General features: G+C 39.1%; 1 protein-coding gene across 5 annotated transcripts in view; it reads left to right on the top strand.

Annotated features, from left to right (window-relative positions):
- GHR (growth hormone receptor) overlaps window positions 1-23,514 on the top strand; it is a 138,860-nt gene that overhangs the window by 103,896 nt on the left and 11,450 nt on the right. For all 5 annotated transcript variants that reach the window (XM_040540091.1, XM_040540093.1, XM_040540092.1 and 2 more), the window contains exons 4-6: window positions 18,179-18,308; window positions 20,784-20,944; window positions 21,997-22,175. In XM_040540091.1, the coding sequence (XP_040396025.1) occupies window positions 18,179-18,308; window positions 20,784-20,944; window positions 21,997-22,175 (470 nt within the window). The remainder of the gene's footprint in view (window positions 1-18,178; window positions 18,309-20,783; window positions 20,945-21,996; window positions 22,176-23,514) is intronic.

Below are 23,514 nucleotides of genomic sequence, written 5' to 3' on the forward strand. Positions count from 1 at the left end.
CATGAGAAGGGGCTGGCTTGGGACTTCTTGAGCCTTTTACTCCATGCTGTGTGTCCCTACCTCGTTTTTATGCTTGCAGAATCACAGGCACTCAATTTCAGGCACCTTGTAAGGGGAAAGGTTTTTTTATTAAACAAGCGCTTTATTGCCACGGAAACAATGAGCCTCATCATGCCTCATGCTCATCCCCAAACCTTCACTGTTTCTCACACGGGCTGGCACAAGCCGCTCTGCAGTCACGCAGGAAACTGGTTTGAGGAGCTGATGTGGCTGGAAAGTGATCCTGTTTTTTTTCACCAGTGTTAGCTTGCAGCTGCCTCCCTTCCCCAGCCCAGCATGCTGCATGATCATACTGGTGCAGGAGGGAACAAGTGGCCTGGGAGCCTGCTTCTTGCAGAAGCAGTGCTGCACCACCCAAAGGAGCTCCCTGGACTGCAGTCAGTGAGGTGAGATCAGCGTCTCCAAACGGCCCTTTGGAACACTTTTATTCCTTCCTTAGGGGCATCAGTGAAGCTCTCTAAGTCTTAAGGCAAAAATCCACATCCTTGTGCCCGTAAGGCATGCCAGGGAGCCCAGGGAAAGGAAAAGTGGGAGAGCCCACCCCGAACAAGGAAGGCTTCAGGGCAATGTGGCACGTGTCCATAGTCTGGGAAACGCTAACTGGGGGAGCTTTGACAACACTGTGTTGGGGTTGTTGGAGAACATATGCCAAGTTTACTTGTAGGGATTAGACAAAACAGGAAAGATTTCCTGTGCTCCCTTGTTTTGATATTAGAAGAGAATGCACAAAGAATACCCAGCCTGTAGCTACCGTATGTCCTGTTTAATGCAAATATGTTATTTTAGTACATGGTTTCATTTACTGTTTAGGTTTCTTAGCTCTATCTTGATATGTTCAAGGAAAACTGAAATCTGTGATAGCATTGGATCCTTCATGGGCAACAAAGGGACCAAAACTCCTGAGTAAGGTCAATGTAAATGATGTTCTTGGGAGCCTTACATACAGTAAAACTGCATCAGGTACAAATTTTTTGTAACAAAACTCATTGCTGGTGTTGTAAGTGTGAATAAGGGTTTTGCAAGCTGTGGAATGTACTTGCACCATCGATTTTGTGTTTGTGTTCCCTGAGAGCAGCAGTGTTTGCTGAAAAAGCCCTTGCAGAGCTGTTCCTCACCGCAGTGCACTGCAGCCCTGGGAACAAGACCGAGATATTTCGCAGCACGAGTCGGTTGGGTGTCCTCTATTCTCACAATTGTTCCCATTCATCTTTCTCTGTAACATCTGGAGACTTTTACCAAGACAAAGCGTATGAGAAGTGTGTCTTCTGTTTTCTCCAAGTCCATAAGTCATAGTATCTTTTGGCTGACTGGTGAGACAGAAAGAAGGGAGAGAAGTTGTAAAATATGGAGGGAATTTTCTGTGTCATCAGTGGGACCTCTGTCTTTGCAGCAGTCGCTCATTTTTTACATTACTCTTCTATCTCAGGGAAGAAGGATGAGCTTAAATATTACAAACTTTATATCCAGGACCTTTCCTGTATACGTATATTAGGTGATTTATTCATTTTTTAAACTCAGCTGATATGTATTTCAGCTCTCTGTTGTTTCTATGAAGATTACTTTGTTAAAGAGAGCAAGGGAGCCATGTGATTGCCTGTCCACTGCCAGGTGCGATCCACGCTTTGCCCACCTTTTCAAAGGAAACAGTTCTAGGAGCTTCTGGAGAGAAGAAAGATTTTCATTTTTCTTAAACTACTGTCAGTTTTGCTATTTTGAGATAAAATGGTTAGTATTATTTGATTGTTTATTGTCTTGGGCCTGACTCTGTGCTGTGCTAGGTATACACTTAATAGCTAATCATACATACACCTAACACCATATCCTGTGCAAGCATAGCAGAAGTTATTTTCATTTTACTCCTGCAGTAACCATGAGAATATGATGATGTGTGTCATTCCACATAATGTTGTCTTGGTCACTGACATATACAAGGTGACAGAAACACTGAAGTTCACCACAAGCTCTGCACTTGGCTGAAGCTTCCAATGCTGATTTGAGCATGAGATGGCCCCCGTGCATTTTGCCTGTTCCCCCTGTAGATCGATGTGCTTGGTACGCCAACGCAGTGTTGAGTGTTTCAAAGTTAGATGGAAGCAAGCAAGATAACCTCCTTAGCCATAATTGTTTTCTCCAAAGCACAGTACGATTAATAGCATGGCACTTCAGACTGTCAGCCCTTCTGCCTTCTGCCAGATAAACCTTACTGTCTGTTTGGCTTATGTGAGTTAATGAAATCTGCGGTCTCTGAGATGAGACAGCTTGTGTACTAACCAAAACATGAGAATAGTTACAAGCCAAATCTAACCAGCCAGCACATAACAGGACGTGCTGGATGGTGGTGACCATTAAATATAGCTTGGCCAGTTCAAGGAGAGGTGGGTCACTCTCTTCTGACGTTACAACCCACTGGACTCTCACACTTTCTGTGTGGTACCCCACTATCAGTAAGGCTGTTCCTCCTACAGAGACCATGGGGAACAGTGGAATGCTCAGCAGATTTTCCCTTTTAATTAAAAAAAAAAAAAAAGCATTTTGAGACCGTTCTAGCATGACTTTTAGCCTGGCTATAAAAGGAGGGTGCTGAAAGTCACAGGAGAGGGCATGCTGAGAGACTTCCCAGTCAGATTTGCAGGCCATAGGTCATGTTCTGTTCTTCACAACACAATACTTGCCTTGCTAAAGCCAGCATGATTGCAAGTTGAAGAAGAATTTGTCTCAAGAGAAGCAAACAAGCATCCAAGCTTGAAGTGCTGAACTATGCTTTCATATATACTGAGGTCAGTCCAATCCTGTTACCAGTATTCAGCACTAATGAATGTCTGCTGAGGAGGTGCTTTTTGGTAGAAATAGTGTTGTTTTGATATAATCTTTACTGCAAACATTTTAGGATTCAAAGCCATGGTTTTTTGCAGTCTGCAAGGTTAAAAAGGTTAAACTTCAGCAGTTTATATAGACCTCTCAAGCTGTTGAGGATAGTTCTGGTCTTGAAATCAATGATGAAAGGCAAATACTGTGGGCTTTTATTGATGAATTTGCTTCTTAGACATTCCAGTGAGTGCAAGTAAGACTGAAATGTTGCAACATACTCTACAGACTGTTTGCTTTTCACAACCAGTCTTTTTTCCTCTTTCATGAGCTTACTGACATCCTTTGCCTTAGCTTTTGCTTTTCTGTTGTGCTTCTTGAATGTCAAGCCTCCACAGAAAAAAATTGTTCTTTATCTGTTTTCATAATTTCATAATTTTGTAGCTCCCCAGAATCACAAGGAAGGAATCTTCTGAAAGAACCAGCATTTGTTTCAGATTACTTTTTTTGTGTTATTCACAGCTTGTGCACGACCCTAGGCTGATTCTTAAGGCAAGTGCCAATTCGCATAGGTTTTCCTTTCTGACTTCTTTGAAAACCAGAATAAATATTACACGTGGCTGTAACACAAAAGAATCAGTATAGCCTATTTCAGTTCAATAAACACGTGTCTCTTTGTGCCTATAGCGTAGGCTTTCTGTTCATAGGCAGGCATTTACTGCTGAAATCTTACCTTCCCATTTACAAATGTTTGGTCAGTCTCCTTCTATACCTTCTGGCCTCTCTCACGATCACTCAAGTGCTCATTTCACCAAGTAAGGTAGTGGTAACAGCTGGCATCCCTGGTTCAGTTTATTTTATTTGTCTCTGCTGTGAGCTGTGAGGCTGTCTCTCACAGTCCAGACTTGGAAGCAGCTTTGAATCTCCGACACTTGAGATCAGCTTGGCACTGAGCAGCGATTCCTCACTGGCTTGGAAACAGCTCCCAGTCTCGCTCCGCTTCTTTGTTTGGTATGAGATAACAATAAAAAGACACTGCAGAAGCTTTTGCAGGGTGTCCCCCACTGCGGTGGCTGGAGTGGAGCACGGGGCAGCTGCGCCTGTCTGACAAGCAGATGGATGGTGCAGGGGCACCTCAGCCTGTGTCGGACATCCAACATATGTCTAGTGCAGGGACGAGTGAGACTGGGCCAGACAGCACTCAAAAGTCAATGGGATGGAGGCATTCAGATACAGATCCAACATGTTTGTCTTGGAAAATAATCAAAATATTGTTGACACCTAAAATTGTGACTTAAAAAAAAGACACATTTTCAAATCTACCTTCTTTCAGTTTAAAACCATTGCCCCTTCTCACTGCACCCCCTGACAAAGAGTCCCTCCCCAGCTTTCCTGTAGGCCCCTTTAGGTACTGGAAGGCCTCTGTAAGGTCTCCCTGGGGCCTTCTCTTCTCCAGGCTGAACATCCCCAACTCCCTCAGCCTGTCTTCACAGGAGATCTTCACAGGTGCTCCAGCCCTCTGATCATCCTTGTGGCCCTCCTCTGGACTTGCTCTAATAGGTCCATGTCCTTCTTGTGCTGGGGGCCCCAGAGCTGGGTGCAGAACTCCAGGTGGGGTCTCACAAGAGCAGAGTAGAGGGAGACAATCCCCTCCCTCACCCTGCTGGCCACACTGCTTTTGATGCAGCCCAGGACACAGTTGGCTTTCTGGGCTGCAAGAGCACATTGCTGGCTCATGTTGAGCTTCTCATCAGCCAACACCACCAGGTCCTTCTCACCAGGGCTGCTCTCAATCCACTCATGGCCCAGCCTGTACTGGTGCTTCGGATTGCACTTGAGAGAAAGAAAAGAAGGACTTGGGGGTTCTGGTGAATGAAAAGCTCGACATGAGCCAGCAGTGTGTGCCTGCAGCCCAGAAGGCCAACTGCGTCCTGGGCTGCACCAACAGAGGGGTGGGCAGCAGGTGGAGGGAGGGGATTGTGCCCCTCTGCTGCGTCCTGGTGTGGGGCCCCCAGCACAAGAAGGATGTGGGGCTGTTAGAGCAGGTCCAGAGGAGGGCCACGAGGACAATCAGAGGGCTGGAGCACTTCTTCTGTGAAGAAAGGCTGAGGGATCTGGTGATGTTCAGCCTAAAGAAGAGAAGGCTCCAGGAACACCTCTGTAGCTTTTCCGTACTTAAAGGGGGCTTATAAAAAAAGGTGGAGAGCAACTTTTTACTCTGGCAGATAATGATAGGAAAAGGGAGAATGGTTTTAAACTAAAAGAGGGGAGATTTAGATTCATTGTCAGGAGGAAATTCTTTACTCAGAGGGTGGTGAGGCACTGTAACAGGTTACCCAGAGAAGCAGGCCCCACTGTCCATGTCACTGACAAAGATATTAAATAGTGGCAGTCCCTATACTGACCCCTGAGGAACACCACTCATCACTGATCTCCATTTGGACATTGAGCTGTTGACCGCTACTCTTTGAGTGCGACCATCCAGCCTATTACTTACCACTGAGCGGTCCATCCATCAAATCCACATGTCTCCAATTTAGAGACATGTCAAATCTCCTGTCCCCAGTAAATCAATGCTGTCCATTCTCCATTTACTATTTACAGCCAGGTTTCTCAGCCTCTCATTGTAAATAAAGCTCTGTGGTATACAGAGGATCAAAAGTTTAAGTTTAGTTTTCGTGTCCTTTTAGTAGTAGTAGCTTTCTATAGCATGAGTTTAAAAAGAAGCTCTATCCAAGTGTAATTAAAATTTATATACAAATATATATATATATATATCCTGGCTTTGTGTTTTTTTGTTTGTCTTCTGTTTTTGTTTTGTTTTGTTTCCTTTCTGGGTGCATTTTTTATCCTTTTTTTTTCTTGTGCCTGTTTCCCCCTACTCATTCTGGGCTGCATGTTGGTCAGCATAACATCTTAGAGTGACTGAAAATACAGGCATATTTAAAGGTTAGTGCGGAGTTCAGCACTGTAAATCTCCAGGTAGAGATTTTGATACCTTGTCTGACAACTCCTGTTGAAACACAGACCGTAATGTATAATTCATCTCACTTTTCCAAATTCTCACTGGCACTGAAGGGCCATCATGATTTAGCATTTGCCTAAATAAACTGAGACAATATGATTTAGTGTATAATCAAGAATTAAATCTAAGTAAAAGGGTGACATTTCACAAGGTCGCTCGTGTTCATGTAACAAAAGCAGCTGTCTGTACTGCAAAAGAATGGTAATAATTAAGAGGACTTTCTGAACCCAATTAGAATTGTAATTAAGAAACATCATATACTGGAGGAAATACGCTAGATTAGTTGTCTTGAATGTTATTTTTTCTCTCTTCAGACATTACTTTGTCATTGAAATGTGATCAAACAAGTAATTTGTCTTTTATTTTAGCTGATTCAGTTAAGTACATCAAAGCTGGTTAGTTTTCATAGCATTTTCTTTTCATCATATGGATGTTGTACACCAGCTGCTTTAAATCCGGTGATTGCATTTATTTTATGCCCTGATGTGTTCTAATTCTAGTTTTACCATACAGTCTCTCTCTCATACAGTTTCTTAATTTGCATGGCTGAGAAAATAACAGCCATAACATTTTAAACTTAAGAGAGCTGTCAATGAGCATATTTTATACCCAAAAAAATCACAACTAGCAAAATCTTACAAACTATTTCTACATATTACTGCTGGGGCTTCCCTGAGCAACACAAAAATTTACAGTTGATATGTGTCCATAGGTATTAGGATGTGACCATTTGTGTCATGGGAAACTCCACATTTGGTATGATGGTGAAAGCCTGCACTGCAGCAATGCAGGAGTTTAAATTTCCAAATAAAATGCTGTTCTAGAAACAATGAGTGTTTTATGTACCCAGTAAGTCTGAAGACACTGCTAATGTATCTGTACTGTAAGTACGCAGAAGTTAAATTAACACTCAGACTAAGACTGCACTATGATTATCCTTTTGTTATCATAAAACTACTTAAATATAATTTTAAAAATCCAAAGGTCCTTCAGAAATGGCATGATAAAAATGAACATAAACTTACTGTAGTTTGCTAAAATTTTGCACCTTAAAAAATAGGAAAATATTGCTGATAAAAAAGAAGATAACATCCTTGTTTTTGGAGGTCCAGTGCATTAGGACTAATGCAAAAGACCGGTGGCTATGTGTCATCATGATTACACCTATAATACATCCTTAAAGACACATTCTTGGGTCAATTTCTTAGATAGATTTAAATATACTGAGCCAAATTCTTAAAACCACATAGGATGTAATACAAAGCTGCCAAAATTATATGCATACAGGAAATAAGAGAATAATACTCTTCCCAAAGCTAATCTGCATCTTAGTTCTCTCTTAAACTTGTTTAAATCCATTTTTTCTGGTGATGTTGATTCATAGTAAAAACAGCATCAGTTAGAGATGAGTTTTTCACTGAAGTGGAATGATTTCCTGAAGTAAAATTTACAATCAACCTGTGACTCTGGGATGTTCTCATGTTAATTTCTATTCTTGTTACTATTTCTATTTAATATTAAGAAAGTACCTCCAAAGATTAAGCTTCCTGCATTCATCCTGTTTTTGTGCTCACCTGTAGAGGCAGTGAATGAATCACTTAATTCCATGAGTTTTAGTGTTCCATAAATGTAGTTTTGGTCATTCTGTATAATTATATTTTATGGTTGTTGCTCAGAAAATGGTGTAATTATAACATTATTCTTGAGACCTGTCTGAGTACAAGACTCTCTTTGTGCAGGGGTGCAGATGGAATCACAGTTGCTGAGGCCGTAGTGAAGATACATAAGTTTAGCTAAATGCAATCAATTGATCTTTGGGCTCTTCTAAGCTGTTTTCAATTGCTAAAGCAATAGAGCAAAATCAACAGAATGATTGCTGGCTTAAATTTTGATTTTGTTGATTCCTACAAAATAGCAGAAGGATAACGGGATAAAAATGGACAGAATGAGAAAAGCTGGGCCAGAAGCAAGGAGACAAATGATCGCTGTTGGAGATGAGTTCTACAGTTCTACATGAGGTCTTCAGAACAGGGAGGGTGTATCTCATAGTGATACCTATCACATGCATCAGTGATTAATACATGCATTTAGAAACAAGTGTAAATGGAGCTTCTTAACTGGCAATACAGCGTATGACACGTTAAAGCAAGTTTTTGATGCCAGGGTTTTCTGAGGAATCGTTTTGGCTTTGACAGCTGTTCCCCCTTCCCACTTTTCAGGATCATTTGGGATTCATGTACCAAACCTTTCTTAATCCAGTTTTCTTTAAGCAAAAAGCAGAGAAATGCATATGTCGCAATCATTTTAGGGGGATTATGTGCCATTGTTTGGATGACAACTTGAATGAGGTGATGTCCAAAGCACTTAATGTGTTGTGTGTTTAAAGTCCAGAGTGTGATGACTTTAAGTGCATGTTGGAAAGCCACTATAGGAGTAGTGAATACCATTGTAGATGAATTGTAAGAGCATTTTTTGACTGACTTAACATTTTCTTTGATTGTTTTAAAGATTCACTGGGTATGCACTTATTGATATTGCCTATTAATTTTTCATTAATCTAAACCAATTGTGAAAACTATTGCTTATGTATTAATGTCATTCAGTGGAATGAATAACTCCTTGGCATAGTATACTGAAAGTCCATGGTTTTGTCAGAAGTGGAGTATTCTTAGGCAAGCTAAAGGCTAATACAACAGCAATTCTAGAGACTTAGGTTGGTCTTCAGTTAACTTTAATGTTTGCTCTGTGTTTTGTCCAGTCAGGAAATGGCTCTGGTTTCAAATTAAAAAATAAAAAAAAAAGTAAAAAATCATGGCTTCCCCTTGATGTCCTCCTGCGTTTATTTGAAAAGACTAGTTTATGAAAAGATGTTGGAGGAAGATGGGAAACAAGCCAAGAACAAATGACCTGTTTTTTAATAGTGGTCAGTCTTCACCTCTTGTAAGCCCAGTGGTCCTTAGTTCCATGACTTCAAGTATATCTGTGGAGCCTGTATTTCAAATACTGGTAAGAGAACGCCCCAACACCTCTCCCTGTGATTTTTACCCAGCTAAGCTCTGAAGCACAGGACTGACAGCAATGGATCCTCAAAAAGAGGGAGTGAATGTTAGAGAAAGTTCAACAGAGGATACATAAAACTTTAATCATTTTTGGCAGTCTGTCAGAAAGAAAGGAAAAAAAAAAGAGAGAGAGAGAGAGAGAGAGATTTCCTTTATAAATATGTCCACTGTGCTTTTTAATGTGATTGTTTTGTCCAAATCTGTTCTGCGCATGAATCACTAAATGCAATAGTAAAATCAGGATGAATCTGGAGGCTTACTTCAGGCCACTCAATACTACACAGATGATCAGAAGACTCTTTTAGGCTCATAGCCATATGCAGAAGTAAAAGCTAAAGGAAAATATGTATTATTCTGTTAACATTCAGTTCTCATCTGAGTCATGAATATTACCCATTTGTGTGTTCTCTAGTGCATTGTTCATCCTAGTGTCGAATCTCAAATATCTTGGGAGGCTGGGGAGTTGTTGTTTTTCCACTGTTAATTTAATTCCATCAGCCTAATATTATTGGCATGTTTTTTTCTCTCTTCTGGTGTTTACATCATCCTGAATTTCAGAATAAGTTAAAATGTATCCAGCTCAGCAACTTTCCCATTTTGGGAGGAACTTCAGATACTCCATGTTTATAAATTTAAACGTGTCACATGTATTTCCTTTCATATGCAAGAGTTCAGCTGGGATCCAAAGCCCATATATCTGGGCATGGCCTTGAGAACTACTTGATAGTCTGGTTGTTTTGTTTTTCTTTTTTAAAGAAAACTTGTTTGTTAATTTATCGAGATTTGTACATGACACAGTGGCTTCATTATTATCCACTAAGAGTGCAGATTGTTGTTTCATAAATGCCTTTAAAAGGACAATGCTCATAGGTCAACAAGAACTCCACATAAATGAGGGACAAAACTCTCGTCACATTTTCCTTTTGAAGTCTACTAAAATGGATATTCTTATAAGAAAACTGCAGAACTTCAAAGATTCAGGTTCTTACTAAGTTTGAAAATAAACTAAGCAGAAAATGCTTTTATTCTTCTCTAGTTTGTTTTTAAAATTTCATTGGATCTTCTTTGACATTAGTAACTCATAGTTTATGATTCATTGCAATAATAAAGCTCTGAATTACTGAACAAGTAAACATCCTGGCTACAGTAATAAAACAGACACTCCAAAAAAGCAGAGGAGTAATACTGCATGCCAGAAAGTTCTAAAATACTCACATTGATTCAGTCATTTTTATTGCCCAAGAAAAGATGTCACGGTCCAGATGTGCAAAAAGAGTGAGACTATCACATTAAGCCCTTGTATTCTTCTCAGTCTCTGTAAAGATTAAACTGGGTAGTTCTCATCACGAAGAATTGTGAAGAATCAGCATGACTTTCAGTCATAAGATACTCAAAGCAATATGTAATTTTCAGTTGTCAGTGATCAGAGTGCAAAAAGTAGCTCCTCGGACTGCTTGGAGACCTCATCCGTTGTTTGGTGCATGTGCCCCTGTTGTGTGACATGGATCTTGCAGGACTTCTCAGGGGAATTGCTAAATGACAGCTCGGTGATCTCTCTTGGAGTTTCACTCCAGGTGTGGAAGGTAACAATTAATTCTCTTAGTACTAGCTCCTTAATTTTTGTATTGATACATGTGGACTGTAACAGGGAACTTATCTCTGTACTGAAAAACAACACTTATGGGGCTTTCCTTCAAATACATTCAGATAGTTGTTCTGTGGATAAAAAGTGGCATTTTTCCTTCATTTACTTCACTTGATTAAAAAACACACTAAATTGTGCTATTTCAAACTTAATGAAACAAGGGTTGTTGTTTTGTACTGCATGAAAATCTCTGTGGAGTACAATGAAGGATTTTTCTGTCTAGTATGTACAAACATTATCCCACATAAATCAGGCAGTCATTATCTTGAAGACCGGCTAAAATCTGCAGAAGCCAGAAGTAGCAACAATGGCAAGTTCAGGAATTTACAACTTGAATCTGGTCTTCCAAAAGCAATGTGAATTAAAAGGAACAAATGTCAAGAGCAAGGACAGGCTGAGGGATGGTATCTTCCTGAGTTACTTCATTCAAAAGTAACGAGGGTGGGGAGAGGGAATAAATAACAAGAAACATCAGGATGAACTTGTGTATAACAAGTACTGTTGCAATGATGAAACACCACGTTTAGGACATAGTGTCATTTGTAATTGATAATACACAGCTGTGTGTCTAATGAAACCTGGCAAATTCGTGCCCCTGCTTTTATGGAGCACTGATTCTGGTGAGCCTAGACTGAAAACTTTTTAGATTTGCGAGGAAGACTTCTGCGGAGTTGTCCGTACCAGATGTTCTTAAACAGAGCTGCACTGTGTCATTTTTCTTCTTTCCTCAGCCTTGCCACCCACACTGTCCTTAGGGCTGCCTGCTTTTTTCTCCCTGACCTAGTATCTTTTCTGGGTGATCACCAATAAACACAAGTTCTTCTGTACACTGTCAGGATGTGTACATGCCAGACCAAGAAATTCTCATCTTTACTATTAAAACACACATCCCATTTGTGTTCTCTCATGCTTTTCTTTCCAAATGTATCTTCTTCTCTCATCTTTTCTGCCTTCTGTTTCTTTGTCCGTCTTTATCTTGTGTCCCCAGCGTTTGCTCCCGTAATCCACTCCCACCACAGATGTGAGCTATGCTGACTTCTGCTTTGTGAAAACACTCCCCGTGTTGTTCTCGCATTGGCTCACGTGTTGTTTGCTTTTCTAACACAACTGTGCAACCGTCTGCTGCCACCTCATGCAGCGATGCGAGCACTGCATCTGCCGTGCCTGGCTGCGGGGCTCTGCTCGCACACTGGGTGCTCCTGCCTGACCCTCTGCTGGTGCTCGTGGGGCCGTCACCCACCCCGCGTCCTGAGGTCAGACCAGGACATCCTTAGCGTGTGTGTGTGTGTGTGAGTACTCGCTGCATGCCTGCTGTTCTCCCTTCCCCACAGCACGTCCTGTTCATAGGAAATGAGCAGGTGTTGAAACAAGGAAAATAAGTTGTCAGATTCATCCAGGACCATCATGATGTGCCCTCGTATAACTTTTACATGGGGGTAATTGTGAAGTTGCAGTTCTTGACTTGGGATCACAACCTAATGGTCTTACTCCCCGGACCCTGCGAGTATTTTCCTCATAGAGTTTGGGGAGACAAAAGAGTTTGGTCAGCCCTCCAGTTTCTGAATGCCAGATTATACTTCAGCTGGTCTTCCTGGGAAAATAGCAGTCCTGGCTCTGAGCACTCATTTGTGGCAGGAGGGTGGCAGCTAGTCCAGGAGCAGGAGAAAGAAGGATGTTGGAGGTGGCTGTCAGCAGCGTAGAGGTTGCTTGCTCTAAGAAGGGCATGGAGACCTTTCAGGGTATTTGTTTGCTGCACTGCTCTTTGCTGTTGCGAGCTCATCTGTGCTTCCAGGGATAATGCACCTTGTCTCATATGCCCTACCACATTATGTTAGTCATTGCTGAACATCTACAGCAATGGCAGGAACAGATAAAACCACTGTTCATTATTATTCTTACAGATGCTTTCTTGAAAATGTAATTTCAATTTGAGTTACAACTATATGAGCAATTATGAGATAATTGGAAATTGATTTTGTTACATTAACTGACTTTCATTTACAAATACTGTGCCCTCTGTCTCTGCTTCCCTTTATATGTCACACACGTAGGCATGCAAGTTTATGTGGCTTGCCTGTAGCAGAAATCGTGGTTCCACCACTGCACATAGGAGGATGTGATGTGGAAAGCGCATGACAAAACACATGGAACATGACACACATCCACATCCTCACTCATCTCTGTACTGTCTCATGACCCGTAGTACTGAATAATGCTGCGTGATTGTTCTACCCACAGCGCTGGGCTTTATTTACTTAATTTTCTTGTGTACCCAAGTAGCACAGTGTAGACAACACATCTGTGAGCCACGTCAGCTCCTGTGCTGTGGAGGTTCAGCAGCACAGAGAGCGTGGGAAGATACACTCGTTGGGCTGTGATGCTATGGAAAAGCTCTGCTTCTGTAAGGCTTTTATTCTTTTAACCATATCTGTCTCACTCGACAAAAAGAGGCAGAAGTCTGTCCTGAAAGGAAATAGCTGGCCATTGCCTCCTCATTCAGTGTTTTAAAGCTCCAGAATTGATCTCTGATTTTTTCGCTCATTGACTATGCTGCAAACTTGCTAAAAATTCCTTCTGGCATTCCCCAAAACTGTGCATGCTTCCCGTCTGTTAGCAAGAATGCCTGCATATTATTGCTCAAAGCAGTGGTCACCAAATTAGTCTTCAATGTAGGGCTGAAAACATATTCCCGTTCCCTGTTCCTGAGCAAAACATTATTATTTACTGTTACAATATTTACTCTTACTCCATGGGCAAAAATCTCTCTTGTGCAGCATTTCCCTTCATTTTTCACTGCAATGTTTTATCCATTCTAGTGTTGTTAAACTTGGCTTTCTTTCTGCTGAGTACTTCATGAAAAGGATCTCGTTCAATACTGATATGAAAGAAATTACCTTCTTTTCCCCAAAATGTTGTTCCAGAACTTTGCTACTGGCCCTTCATGGACAAGTTGTACCTACAGCAAAGGCTGAGTCAGACTGGCAAGCAACCTGATTATTAGAAGTGACCTTGTTGTTGTCTCTGCTTACTGCATCCCACTTTCCATATGTGTGGTGTCTGTTAATTTATTAGTACTAGACAGTACTGTTTAAAATATCGTCTACTGTCTGCAAATGTTCATTTTGCTGTGCAATTTGAAAGAATCAGAATTTCCTGGTACCAGAGAAATCACCCTACCTCTATTAAAGTAAATTGCGCAACATTTGTTGAGCTTGGTGGATTCAGGAACAGAGCCTAATTGATAGAGCATTCACTTTCAATGTACACATTTGAGCTACAGTAAATAACACTCCAGGACTTCATAACTGTTTCCAATTTTAAATGTATTTAATTCTGCTGTTTATTTCTCCGTCTTTTTCTACTATGCTTTAGCGATAACACAGTGTGTATGCTTCAAGAGTGGATTACATGAAGATAGGTACTGTTTCATAAGGTTTGTTCTGTCATTGGTTTACAGGTAGGAGTACATTTGCTCTAGGTTTAATAGGTTTCAGACATTCTGATAACTGATAATTCTGCATGAACCTTTTAAAATTACCACACGAAGTACTTCAGCTTGCTCAGCAAAAATATGCCCTCCTTTTCCATTTACTGCTTAGTTAGCTTGATTTTCATGTGACAGTCATATCCTCATGGTTATTTCTCTTGCCTAAGCACATGCTAGTAGGACATGTTGTTTCTGTATGACTTGTGCAATGCTCCACCTGCAGAGCTGCTAGAGCTCTGGTGGCAGCAAGACTGTCCCTGAGGTGAGGATAACCTGCTTTGCTACACCCCAGTTGTAAACGTCAGTTCCTATTGGTATTCAGTGACTACTGTTCTGCCCTCAAGGCCAATTCCCTTTAAAATTAAATTTTATTAGAAGGACTTTTAGACCAAAAAAAAAAAAAAAAAAGGAAATTTAATCTCTAAAGGAATTAGCCTTCTGACAGCTCTAGATTGTCTTTAAGACTTCTTTTGTTTTGAGGCCTTTCCGTATATAACTTTCAGTAAGCTGTTTCTGTATCACACTCCCTTTTAAATCATTAAAGTATACATTGCATGGGAACTACACTAAATGGAAAACTGCCGTCTGGTGACCTATAAAGAAATGTAAGTAAAAGAGATGGCACATCTGCATTCCTGATTCTTTCCATAAACTGCACTACTGTTTCAGCTTCTGTTTTGGCACAGTTTCTTCTAACTGAGCCAGAGTTTATACCATGGCTAATCTGTGGTCATAACAGAATGAAAGCAGAATGCAAAGCGATTTTACTCTTCCACAGCTCAGCTCTGGTAGCTGAACATTTCAACTAAACCCTGGGGCGGGACTAGGAACTTTTGTACCAAACTTTCTTTGTAGTCACAGTGGAAGCCACAGATTTACTAGCTTTCTTCCATGTTTTCTGCTGCTGAATATATGTATTTAGCCAAGCCATTATCTTGAATGAGGTGAGTGGTTTTATTCATGACAATTTGACCATAACTTATTGGATCAGGTATGAAAAGAGCAAGTATGTTTCTGTCTTACATTTTGCTTTCCTAGTCTATTTTAAGTCTCAGTTTGACATCCTTTACTTTCAGTAGCCTGCTGCCTTTATGCCTAAATGCATTCAGCTGAACTATTGTGTTCATTTATCACAGTCTGGTACAGTTTGTTCAGGAGATGGAGCTCACACAGGGTCCTGTACAATGTTGATCACAAAAACAAGAAATTCAGGAGATCTACCCCAAGAGTGCCAAGCATTACACAAGAAAATATTACAAGGTTTTCATCAGTCAGGCACAGAAAAAATGTGGCTTTGAAGGACGGAAACTCGACACATAAATTGGAAATGATCAATCAGAAGATCATTTTTGTTACAAATGGAACTGGTCATAAGGGAACAAAAATAGGAATTACAAACCAATAAACCAATAGTATATGAATCCTAGACAAACCTGTTCAGTGCTCAAAAATTCTTGTGCATGTTGAAGGAACACTTGCGAGATAAAGTATCAAATCCTGTGACAAGAGAGTGGAATAGAAAGTGGGGCCTTAAGAATACATTCCTCTGAATTTAGGGTATAAGAGACCAAGTCTCAATCTGCATGCTGTGTGCATTGCTAATTCTGTCCATTGTAACCAACGGCACTTCTAGCTGCACTATTACCCATTTTCCTAGAAGAGTTTGTATGCCTCATAGTCCTTAAGTTAGCTTGTATGTAAAGGTGGTAAATAGAACAGAATTCAGTATTAAGATACAGCAGTGTCTATACGTAAGAGCCTGCTGGACATCTCAAAATGTTTCGATTCTGTTCAATTAATTTGGTCATGTTAGGGAGTTACTGTGTGACTTTTTCTACTCCTGTCCTGGAGATGAGGACATGGTCTGCATGAGCCATAAATATTGTAAGTTCTAGTTATAAATAAGTGCAGGCATCAGCAGAAATATTCTAACTTAGGAGAGTTTTCCAGTATATCATTTTCTTAAATTCTTATACCTGTTTCAGTGAAACTAGCTATATTTGTTCTTAATTCACATAGCTGAGGATAGAAACAGGAAAAGCCATAACATGTACTTCCTTGCACGCTGTTTATAGAAAGAGGGAGAGTCGTGTCTTGTTGATTATAGGTATTATGCAATTGAGGCAATTTTACTCATGTCTCTGAAGCAGAGGCACAAAATTTCATTTATTTTTCTTTGCTTTGTTTTTAAACAATGACTTGAGAACTTAGTGAAAACTGAGTTACAGAAAAAAATACTAAATTTAATGTAAATTAAGTTAAAGTTTGAAAGTTGAAATTATGATGAATTAAAAAAATATAAATACAATACTGTTCTTGAATCTCATATTCTATTTTATTTTAGATCTATGTTATAATAGTTTGCAATGTCATGGTCATGGGTTAATGCGGATTTCTGCCAGGTGAAGATTGTTTGATGAATGATGTGAAACTGTCTAAAAATTCAGATCAAGGTCAACCAAAAGCATTTTGGGATATATGCCAAAGCCATCAAATATTGAATACCATACCATGCAAAATCAGGTGCCATGCCTGAATGTTTAATTTCAATATTTTCTGAAAAAGAAGTTTGATTTTTTTCCTTTTGCTGCAACATTTCATTTGAAAATGTCTTTCAACTTAAAAGATTAAATTTCTTTGAAATTCACTAAAATGGAAATTGCTGACTAAGGAAAAAAAACATTTCTATTTAAATCTCTTTAATCAAACAGCAGTTATTTTAGGTTGGCAAGAAGAATTTCAAACTGGGGGGGAAAAGGGGGTGGATAGGTCAATATAGACTTATGAAACCTCTTATTTACACTCATGAGTTCAGGCCTTGTTCAATGTCCAAAGTGTGAAATGAGGCAATGATATGGGGTGAGGAAAACAGAAATGCGTAATATTCATGTTTTAGTTACTGCCTGATATAGACACTCATCAGTGAAGAATGTAGAGGACACGATTTAAACCAATAAGCCAAAGAAATACAAATTATTTCGGCATTCAGTGTCTGCGTCTATCTGAGCTGTAAATAAAGGAGCTAACGTTCAAGAAGGCTACAAAATCCCCGTGCGTAGGAGGATGCATCTGCTGGAAGTCTGTACCTTAGTGCTTTCTCAACTCTGAGTATAAATCTTTTGTACCAAATATTTACAGCTGTGAAGCTGCAAAAATATTTCTGCAGAGCTTCCCATGCAGACTCCAGTAGCATTGTGTTGTGCTCTGGCCAGGGGTCATTTCACCGGTCATAAATACCTGACTAACACCCAAATTTTAGGTGCACAATAGAGAAATTTTCTTAAGTAGATTATCATATTTCCCAGATAGTAAGTGAAGAGAGGTAGACACCTCCATATGCATCTCCCTCTGGAAAGCTCTACAGGCCAAGTAGGAAATGCTGGCATTTTAGAATGACAGCTTGATTAGACCCTGAAAAATCAGGAAAGAAGTTACATACTTAACTTTATAAGCAGTGAATCATACCCACAACTTCAGTTTTTATTTCTTTCGCGGGGCTGACAAGGCTGACTAATTGCACTAGTCGTTTCATGGATCTACATCACTTCAGTTTTTACAAACAATAGAAATGATGAGTATCAAAACAGCACGTGGCAGAACAGGCACATGCGTAGAGCTGCCCTTATCTCTGTCAGACCAAGGTTATATCTACGCAACGTAACATACACAAACCTTAACTCAGTTCAAGGTAGCAATTCTAATGTTAGCACTACGGGCCCTGACACATTGCAAAACTGCTCAGCTGGGTAAATACAGAGCTGCGGTTAGTCTAATACTGAGCTCTGCAGTACCACAGTTTCCTTAAAAAAAGTGCAGGGCTAATTCAGGTATATCTGCACTGAACTACAGCTCCAGCATTGGCTTATCCCCACTCTTGGTGTCAGGCTGTGGGAATAACATTTTCACACACAGAAAAGAGAGCTTGACCCATCTTTCAAATTTGGCGGAATTAAAATCTTGCCTCATTGTACATTGGCAATTGAAAGAAAAGTTAATTACATATAAAAAATGCTGAATTTCATTTTAACAGTACATTAGTCTGGCTTGTGGATTTCTTTATTTTGTCTCATTCTGTCTCATGCCATTTTTCTTGACAGATCTTCTACGGTGGCCACAAATCAGCAAGTGCAGATCACCTGAACTGGAGACATTTTCATGTTATTGGACTGATGGAAATTTGTATAACCTCACTGCTCCAGGAACAATACAACTGTTATACATGAAAAGGTAGTAATACGGAAACAATGGAAGAAAGAGGAAAAGAGAGAGAAGTCATATGCTCTTGTATTCCTGTTACCTCATTGATGAGATGTGATATGTGATATGAACCAGAATGTTTTTAAGGGCATAAGACTGTGTTTTAAGTGCGTATTTTTCAATGTCACATTTGTTTGCTAAGCATTATGCAGTCACAAGCATTATGTGGGAGACAATTTATAACACATTCCTACCAAATATAGGTCCAGACTTCAGAATCTGAAGTTGAACACTGTAGGGCTTTGGAAAGGAGTTTTTAATGGGGAACTTCGGTTTATTCCTTATCAATTTAATAGCAGCTGTGAGATTCATTGTGTGTGTGTACAGAAGAAGAGTTTGGATACAAGCCCCTTTGAATTGTTATTAAAGTTACATAAAACCTTAATTGATCAATTGCTAGATTGAAGGCTGAATGTGCAGGTCCAGGTAAAAAGCCTGCTCAGAGTCTGGGGATTATGTTTCGCTGAGACCTGTTGGATTCAGATTCATATTTCACTTAAGCTTTTGCAATTTTCAGGTTGTTAGAATGATTAGCTGAAAAGAGAACATGCACATTACTATGTTACCCAGTAATGGCTATTTAGGAAACAAAAGCCTTTTGTTCACAGGAATAGGAGGAGAGTGTGCGTTCCTGTTACATCTAATGTACTGGTTTTCAACCTTTTTGATCTACAGACATTTCCTACAGGTGATGATAGATTTGCTTAGGAAACAAGCTTAATGGCTAGGCTTGTTTTCTAACCACTTTTCCCAGAGTGCTCAGAAATACAGGGATCCAGGTTAAAACGACTATTTAAATGTAAATGTTGAGCTGACAGTTGTTAGTGGCGTGCACCAAAAGCACAAACTTCAAAAATTAAACATACAACAAAGTATCACATACATTGAACAGATCATATATTTCATCTTGGCCTAGAAAAAATTAGTATACTGCAATAACAGATGTGAACTGAACAGCCACATTAAAATTATTTCTGTTTCAATATGCAAGCAATATTTAAGGCTCAGGACTGAACTACATCAGCTAACACAACCTCCTGCTTAAGTCAAGCCATAGTATCTGACCTCATACGCCTTTATCAAGTCCTGACTTTGCCAGGAGCATTTCCTTTAGAAACCTGTCTGGTCTCATCAGCTGAATACAAGACCCTTGCCTATTGGCAGAAATGCTCCTCGTTCCATTTATGTAGCATCTGCCTTTTTTACTTCTTAAGCACCCACTCCAGCATTGAAGGATGCACTTGGAATAATTGTTTTAGCCTAATCCCTCTTCTGTATAGTTTGAAAAGCTCTTAGTAAGAAAAGGCATTTACATGATGTTTTTAGCAAACCAAGACTGTAATTTCTGAAAAGATCCCTACTCAGAACAGAAGATCTGTTCACTATGAGATTTGTTTTCCTAAAATGACTTCAGAAATACCGAATATCTGAATACTTCAGAAATACTGAGTATCTGATGCTTTTCCTGTAGAATATTTCTAATAATCTGGTTGTTCCCATTTTGCTTTAAATAAATAATTTTGGGGGTTTGGACCTGCTGGTTTGGTTCAGTTTGGTTGTATGACCCTACACAGGGATCTGTGTTTCGCAGTCTGAGAATTCATCCCACTCTTTATAACTCTGCTGATTTCTCTTTGTTTAAGAGATGAAATGATATATATGAATATTATGTTTCCTGCTGCAATTCTTTTATTTACAGAGAACATTTGTAAATTTTTGAACAAAGTCAGAATGGAAAAACATCAGTGGTTTCATTGCTAGTACTTCCAACTCTGTGTTTTAGAAGTTCTGTATCCCAAGAAATTTAGCCCTTCCTCACTCCCAGCACTGTATTTCTCTTCCTTTCTTTCACATCCCGCAGTTCTGGATTGTTTTGTGCCAGGTCTCCTCCAGCATTTGCCCTTGGGCACTTTCCCATTGGTGTAGTCAGTGCCCCAGTGCCTACATTCCCTTTCAGTTCCCCTGCAGAGGTTCCCTCTCCTTAGCCTTGCAGGTGGTGCAGCACTGATCTGCCTCAAGGACTGGCTTTCAGTGTTTCAGATCTCATCATTTAGGTGGGCATCTTATCGCAATTTAATTTTGCCTGAAGAAAAGTTGTTTAAATACATATTAAATTGACTAAAGTTTGTGTTTGCTGGCAGTCATTAACATAACAGTATGTGGCCTCTGACTGTTCTTACAGAAATGCCATCCAAAGCATAGAAATGTCACTAACAGTACCTCTGAGAACCTAAATACATTTATGTAGCTTGCTTGGGTGGTTATTTGTCATCAAATCACAGTATTATCACAGTATTGTAAATCGTAGTAAATATTGGCATGTACTTCTCATTTCCATAGGAGATGTGACTTATCAACATTGTGTCTTGTAACATCTATAATTTCTAGTTTGTAAAATCCATAAATCTCTCTCTCACGTATCTTATATTTTTGTTGTCATTCTAGGAATGATGAAGACTGGAAAGAATGTCCTGATTATATAACTGCAGGAGAAAATAGCTGTTATTTTAACACATCCTACACCTCTATATGGATACCATATTGTGTTAAGCTTGCCAATAAAGATGAAGTATTTGATGAAAAATGTTTCAGTGTTGATGAAATAGGTATGCTTCTATTGTGCATTTTACCTCTATATTTTTATACTGCAACAGGTGTGATTCTATACGCTTTCATATAACTCATTCTGTATTTAAATTTCCCCCCTCAGAAAAATTATTTTCTAAAAAAAAATACAATACATGGGAGGGGATTTGGATTTGAAAAATATGTAATGTGATCTACACCCAGAAAATACTGCCACTGTTGAAAGCAAGCTAAAAGGTTAAAAGCAAATTCGTGTTTTTTTCTTTATGAAGACCAGTGTTCTCTCAGACATGTGGAGATGTTTTTGCTTTTGCTGTCACTCTGAGCCCTCTCAAATGGATGCTATGTAGCCTTGGTCAGCCTGAGTAAGGATGGTGTTAATATCTTGTTTCTGCAAAATTCTGGAACCAAGTAGGTTTTTGTTCCTCAGTCAACACATGTGCAGAATCAGGACATTTAGCATTTCCAAGCGAGACTTTATATTTATTGCAATATGAACTGTGACTGTCTGGACTTTCCAGACATTATTGCTTGTCCAGATCAGTGATGTATGGACATGCAGTTAACACTTTATTCCTGCAAGTGACTAGAGTACTCACTGTACCCTTTTCTTCAGTGCAGTAAAAGCCGAATCACTTTTCAGATACAATTGTTTTTCAGTGTATTTCTGCATTATTTCTGAAGTCGTTACTGAATATTTATAGTTCTGTGTTACTTCAATTATAGTTTTTATTTAGTGAGAGAACTCTAAATATAAATTTTGATGGAGAGTTACTTATGCCTCAGTGTTTTATAAGCTGCTATTGGAAAATATGTTTTAATAGGTAATTCATTCTTAGTCTTTTTTATTAGCTATTCAGGTAAAATTTATGCAGAACATGTTGGTAGCAGGGTGCTTTCTTGTTATCAGGCTTCCAGTGACTTTGTCATTGACTCATAGGTTTTGATTTTAATCAGCAAATATGTGATTAATATGCTTTTTTAGTCCTGAAATCATTTAAGAGTGTGTAGTAAGAATGGTCATTTCGCATTGAAAACTGGCTGTTTCATTCCAAATACTCTGTTTAAACAGTACTACCTGATCCCCCTGTCCACCTTAACTGGACTCTGCTAAATACTAGTCAAACTGGGATCCATGGGGATATCCAAGTAAGATGGGATCCACCACCAACAGCAGATGTTCAGAAGGGATGGATTACTCTGGAGTATGAATTGCAGTACAAAGAAGTTAATGAGACAAAATGGAAGGAGGTATGGAGCAAATATTTATTATACGATAGTCATAGTACACTGCAGGCTTGTTCTATCCTCTTTTATGCTATTTTGAAAAGCAACAGGTTTGTAAATGCTAATTAGACAATATCTTAAGTCTTAAACAATATACCCATATTCTTTTAAAGTTTTCTCGCAAACATTGTAACATTATATGTAAAGATAGCTGGCACGCAGGATGATAGTGAGACCCTGAAATCCCTGAGTTAGATTAGAAAGTATGGCAGTAGTCAAATATATACAAGTGTTTCAAGAATAAACTATTTCTCTATTGTTTTCTTAAACCTCATCTATTTGAAAAAATGCATGGCATTTTTAGTAGTTAGAACAGGAATTTTTTCCTTGGAAAGTGTCACCATGTTAGTCCAGATTCTTCAGGGTACTTATAAAGTTCTAGTATTTATAAATATTGTTTCAGTGGATTAAAAAATAAGTAAAAGATTGAATTATAATTTAAAATTTGATACAATAAACAAAATCAATGCAACACAGGTAAGACATACAGATTTCATGCAAGACAGCAAAGTGAAATTTGTGACTGTAGGGGTAGTCCATGAAAATGTATACTATGAAGTGTATGTGCCTCAAATTTTTTTAAGTTTTCATTTGAAAATCACTGATTTATCATATAGTCAGTTTTCCTGTTATGGGGAAAAAGTTGTGCCCAGCTTACCTAAATGTATAGGCTAACTGCCAATATGTTGCAGAATATTTGCATATGGAGACTTCTCTCTGAATACATGCTCAATGCAGTAAGAACATCTTTTCAGAGCAGAAGCCGTTCTTTATTTTCTTATTAATATGAACTGAGTTAAATGACAGAAAGGAAGCAGATAGTACTTTTAATCTACAATAAGCAAGTTTACCAGCTGAAACATAGTCAAGTTGGTTTGTTGGCCTTCATCTATGAAAGACCTTGGAGCCCTTCTCACCTCTGATCCTTTTCAATGTTATTTTTTTCTGTTTATCCTCATCCTTGTTAGTAAGTCTGAAGCCAAACAGGACTTATATTGTCTATAACTTTTTCCTAATACTTGTCTGAATTTCTCTCTATACTTGTTTAAGTTATATATATGGGGTTGAAATTAGATGATCTTTAAGGCCCCTTCCAACCCAAAACATTCTGAGATTTCATGATTCTATATCTACTGTATTGCCTCTATATTTTAAGTGAATTGACTTAACTTTAGGGAGTTAATCAGTACTCCTTAAGAATTTGAAAATCTGCAGAGTTTTTATGAGATTTACAAAAGCAGGTGGAACTACAGGTACTTCTTTAAAAATGCACATTTTGATTTTTTTATAAGCCTTTAGATAT

Source organism: Cygnus olor, chromosome Z (genome assembly GCF_009769625.2).
Source record: "Cygnus olor isolate bCygOlo1 chromosome Z, bCygOlo1.pri.v2, whole genome shotgun sequence".
Lineage (NCBI taxonomy): Eukaryota > Metazoa > Chordata > Aves > Anseriformes > Anatidae > Cygnus > Cygnus olor.